Source organism: Athene cunicularia (assembly GCF_003259725.1).
Source record: "Athene cunicularia isolate RWA chromosome 19 unlocalized genomic scaffold, athCun1 chr19_part1, whole genome shotgun sequence".
In the NCBI taxonomy this organism is placed as follows: domain Eukaryota; kingdom Metazoa; phylum Chordata; class Aves; order Strigiformes; family Strigidae; genus Athene; species Athene cunicularia.
Window position 1 is genome coordinate 4,776,835 of NW_020799124.1, and position 5,529 is coordinate 4,782,363.

General features: G+C 44.8%; 1 protein-coding gene across 1 annotated transcript in view; it reads right to left on the bottom strand.

Moving 5' to 3' along the window:
• Positions 1-3,216, bottom strand: part of GOSR1 (golgi SNAP receptor complex member 1) — a 30,380-nt gene extending 27,164 nt beyond the window's left edge. The window contains exons 1-5 of the mRNA XM_026861471.1: positions 3,082-3,216; positions 1,334-1,421; positions 1,010-1,117; positions 483-574; positions 223-297 (exon numbers count right to left, since the gene is read on the bottom strand). Of these exons, the coding sequence (XP_026717272.1) occupies positions 223-297; positions 483-574; positions 1,010-1,117; positions 1,334-1,378 (320 nt within the window). The 5' untranslated portion in view covers positions 1,379-1,421; positions 3,082-3,216. The remainder of the gene's footprint in view (positions 1-222; positions 298-482; positions 575-1,009; positions 1,118-1,333; positions 1,422-3,081) is intronic.
• Positions 3,217-5,529: the final 2,313 nt, after the last annotated feature.

Below are 5,529 nucleotides of genomic sequence, written 5' to 3' on the forward strand. Positions count from 1 at the left end.
GACTACTACCTGCTATATGCATTTCAGTCAGCATAAGCAGTAAATGTTTATCCAGCTGCATAAGTAGCAGCACCGTCACAGAATACATAGTGCAAGGCATTCATTGTGAACTTACACATCTACAAATGGACAAAGCTTTCACACATACTTGAAATTAAGAATGTTTCATCCCCCAGAGAAGTTAGGCACGTGCAACATAAGTAAGTAACAAGTAACACTTACTTTCGAAGGTGTTCGTGTTCCTTCAGGAATAGTTCTGTTCTTCTGTTATTCACACCAGACCCACTTTTATATGATCTAGAATCCAACAACAAAACAGAATCTTATCACAACTGTAATAAGAGTTGTGAATTCAAGTAACTTTTGTTTTATTCAAAGCACAGACAAATAAGCTACACCAAGTATTCTCCTACAGGAGAGTTTCCCACCTTCTCCCTCCGAGGCAGTCCCAGGCCATGGCTGTAACACACAATATGACTTACTCGATATCTTTTCGTACTGATCCCAACAGATTCTCCCTTTCTCGTATTGCCAAAAAGTTTGCTTTGGTTTTGTGGAATTCGTGCGTATAATCCTGTAATAAAACAGTTATTCCAAAATTAGGATCCTGAGATCAATTTAACAACCCGACATACTCAAGTAAGATCCAACCATCTTTTCAAATGTTAACTGTTCTTTAATACAAATAGGAAATTCACATCAGAACAGACCACACAGACAAAATAATTCATTACAGTACCCTTCCCCTTTGTAAAGACACCCTCATAAGATGACATGCTTTACTGTTCCTTCTTGGTTAGGTACTAGGCACCAATATGACATAAAAAAATGCTATTTCTTCAACTCAGAGTTCACTGACTGGGGTGTCTGGATAGAAGAAAATTGAGATGGGATCAGTGGCATTTAAATCATCTGGTAAGACATTCAAGCATGCTCTATTATCAGCACTGCTAGTAATTATTCCAATCAAAGAAATAAAATAAGAACAAGAAGGACATGTGTTTGTTACCTGCAATATGTCTCTATGACGCTGTAATGTATGCATCAGTGCAGCATTCAGGGACGGTACTCCTGCACTATTTGTGTATTCTGCCATTTTGTCATTTATTCCAGTAAGCTAGAGGAAGACAAAAAACCCCACAAAAACATGAAATGGCTTATTCTTCTAAGAAAGTTACAATGTGTAAGTTGAAGGACCTAGCTCTAATGGCAGACACATAGCTTTAGAAACACTTGTCTAACACCCACACATGTATTTCCTAACATTCATCACGGAAATCTATACTGCAATGTTTCCTAGATGCTGAAGTAAAACCACAGTAACTTGAGTTACCTTTCCCAGAAGTTGTTCAATCTCCACAGCCATGGTCTCAAACATTCTGTCCTGGCTTGATCCATTTAAGAGAGGAGTTGTGTCAGAGCTAAGGAAAGAGAGGAGGAGCAGTTACTGAAAAGAACATCAGCTTTTAAAAAATGCAAGAAATAAGGAAACACAAGTGTCAGGTGTTGGCCAGCTCCACTACCCAGGTTTCCTAGACAGATCCATTAAGCTCAGAAAAATTACATTTTCTTTACATGCCTTTAACTCTTAACTAATGACAAAGTATTATCTGGGGAAAATATAACCTCTCCTTGGAAGACATGCCTGACACCAAAAACTTGTCTACTACCAGCATGTGTCTAGCACCAATGCACTTCCCTCCACAAGTTTTAAGCTTGACTTATTTATTTATTGGCAGGAGGAGCACTGCACTATTAGCATGTTACACCAGCTACATAATTACACCTTAGTAACAGTGTCAGGACAACCCACTGACCTATTAAGCACTCAGTGTTCTACAGAGTGATGTAAACCACACAATTTATGCCAATTACAGTTTCATACAGTACACCTTCCCTACATGCTTTTTAAGATAAACTAAAACCATAATCAAAAGTCATATATAAACAACAGAACAGAAGCACAACACAGGGTATGCCAACCTGCAAAGTATGAGAACTAATGCCTTTCAGAGACTACTCATTGCTTTGGTAATCCACCATAACTAGAGCAAGAAAAGTACATTTTGCATAGGACAGCAAAAATAATTAAAACAATTAGAGTACCTGGCAAGTAACAGCACAGAGCCAGAAACAAGAGACTAGGACTCTGATTCAAGAGTAACATGATCATTCTTGAGACTCTGAGGCTTCCAGAACCAGAAATTCATGTAAAGGTTCAAAACTGATTCAATCACCAAATAAATAAATAAAGATATCATACAGTAGTCACACAACCAATACACAGTGGTGGGACCCACAGTTAATAAGCAAAGAATGACAGTTTTTAAAGGTTGTGCCCAGCGCCAGAGAAGGTGATAATCAGTGCTGTGGAAATCCAGAGAAGACCTCAACTCTAGCCCATAAGCTACAAAGACTTGAAAAGTTTTACCACATTAATTCTTCAGTCAAACATGAATCTGCCTAAAGCAAAGTACTCATATATGTATGTATTTATCTGGCTCATGTATATATATAAATGTGTATCTAGCTCTCACTATTACTATTCATCTTGTGAGAAAGCCAGAAAGAAACTGCTACTCCTCTTGAAGGGAGGGCTGGTCCTCTGAGCAACCCTGGAGCAGTCACAGCTGCTCAGAGCTTCAGTTCACTTACTATTAAATCAGGGATTACAAATACTGCACCAGACCACCTGAAAGGTATAAGGCTGAATTCCCCTAATACTGATGTCCCTGAAAAGCTCTTACTAGTTCAACGCAAGTAAAATTGGAAAATAAGCATTAAAAAGCTCTTCTCATCAGCTCACGCACTAACGCTTCAGTTACAAACTGAAGTTTAAACTCAGCTTCCCCTGCTCTCAGTCTGCACCACTGCAGCCCATCATGCACCTGACTCATGAGCCAATATCACTCAATGTTGCATCAAGACCAACACCAGCGTCACATCATCAAGAAGTGCTGAAATGAGCTTCTTAAGAAGCTAAGCATAAAAGCCACAGGTGGGACTAGCATGAAGCAAATTATAAAAATGAACCAAGTACCACAAGCAGCGTTTAAAATATTTTAAAAAATGGGCTAGTACCTATACCTGTCGCGCCTTCCGTCTCGGGTGCTGCTGTAGCTGGTGCAGAGTTTGCTGAAGGAGACCAGCTTCAGGTCCAGCTCGTTCTCCAGCTGCCTCGCCTGCTTCCTGAGATCTGCACAGGGCGGCCCAGAGCCGGGGAGAAGTCACAAACCCGCCATGACCCCACGCCTTCAGGGGAAATGTTTTCACGAGGTGCTTTCAAGCGCCGCTGGCAGACACTTCTCGAAAGCCCCAGAGTGAGGAAACCCACAGGGAAAGGGGGGACCGACAAGGGGGGGGGGGGCCCTGACGATGGGGGAGCCAGGAAAAGGCGATTCAAGTCCCTTTTAAAAATGTACATTTGAAGGCACAGTGCACGGACCGACACGCTCCACAGACAAGGGCCCGCGGAGGACTGGCTCCTTGGCCGAAGCGGCACAGGCACTCCCGCAGATGGACGGACAGACAGACAGACCGACGGCGAGGGGAGGCCGCTCCTGCCTTCCCAAAACTGGCAACAAACAGCCCCAGCGCTTACTTGCTGCGGCTCTGAACGCAGGGCAAGAGCCAGACACGGACCTGGTCCTGCTGTGTAGAAAAGTCTCATACGTTTGCAAAACATCTGAAATCCACTCACCTTAAACATGACACCTACTCCAGGCTAACTGCAAAACGCACTCTCGGAGGGAAAGGGCCAGTTCTTAATGAGACTTGCTGCTAGTGGGACAAAGCAAGGCCAGCTCGGTCCCATTACCTGCTGCCAGAGAAAACAAAACCCAGAGCTCTAAAAGCCATTTGCAAACTCAACTTTAATATAAAACCCCAGCTGTGTCTCTGGTTAAAGCCCTCAGAAGCTGGAGAAATTTGGAGATTAGGCGGGGTTATTAACACCACTGCGTGCTGCAGCCCATTACAGATGGAAAAGGGTCACAGCTGAGGACCAAATCCCATGCCCAGCTCTGCACCATGAGCTGGGAGCAGGCAGAGATGTTCATGGCTCCTGTACAACACAGGCAGCAAGAGCAGCTCTTTCACACCACAGCGATGTGGGACACGAGCATGGGGAATGCTCAGCCTCACGTCCCTGTTCCCAGCACACCTCCCCAGCCACATCATGTGTTTCTTGCAATATAATTCCCCACGGAACAGGGTAGAAGGTATACTGGTGTCTAAGGGTTGTCTTTGTCCCTCCAGAGAGCTAAACAAAATCAGCCAAGACCATGAGCATAGCAGCACGGCCACAGGCACGTGGTTCGGGAAGAGCATCTACTGCACACAGAGGTGAGGAACAGCTCCTTCCTCAGGTGACATGGCCCAACAGTCTTCAACAGTTTTCCCCCAGAGACCAGGTCAGAGCCCTGCAGAACAGACGCCATCATACATGTGGGTGCAAACATCTCCCCCACAGACACCATGTGCAGGTTTCACTAGTGGACCTCCCCAAACTGCCAGAGAACAGATCAGCTCAGGGCAAACTAGGTGCCCAAGATATTGCTGCACCAGGCTCCTGCACCCCGGAGTTCAGGTCAATGGGGCAAGAATTAAATAAGAAAATGAGCAGCAAGAAAATAAGTGCCTATTCTAACCCCAGACTTCTGCCCAGAAAGCACAGGAACACCAGAGATACTTAAAGGCTTTGGAAATCAAAGATTTCAGCCATTCTTTCCTCCTGGACATCCCTTCTATTCCCCACAAATCCCACGTGTCTTGGGGATGCAACGCTGCGGCTCCTCTTTCCAACTTCCTGCCAAGTGCTACAAAATTTGGCTGCTTTTGCCTTCCCCTCCAACACAGCCGTTCAGTCCTCCCTCGTGCCTTTGCACCCAAGGCCCCCGCAGCAGCAGCCACAACTGCAGACACACAAGCAGGTGGAGCTCTTGCTACATACTTCGGGGATGCTGTAGTAGCAGAAGAGAGCCAAGCCAGCAGGCTAATTTGACGCCTACCATCACCAGAGCTCGATGAGAGGGTGTTTCCAAAGTGCTCTGATCACTAAATGGTATTAGGTAGACAATGGCAAATGGCACAGCTTTTTTCAAAATTTAAGACTAAAACTGGGCCATGGACACTCCCATGACCTCTCTCCCTGCTGCTCCAGTAATGCTCAGATACAAAGCAGCAGTCAGATTTCACTGTTCCCTCCTGAATAGTGGTGCACTTGAGCAAAAATGTTCAGGTGGAGTCAGTAAGCAACTGCTTTTCTACAGTATCCACCACACTCAGTTTAACCATTTGCTTAAAACAACCTTCAGTTGCTCCTTCAGACACTGTGCTGTTGTAATACTAACGTGAGACCCCCGAGGGCCAAATCTACTGCACAAATAAAAAGCAACCAGGGGTGATGGGGATAAAGTTTCTTTCTTCCCCAGAAGTCAGGAAGAGCAGTACCGCAGAGCTGGCAAGCAACTGAACTTTGTCAGAGTTCACTGAAGCTCTGACATTTGCTCCTTTCTCCAGCTCACATCA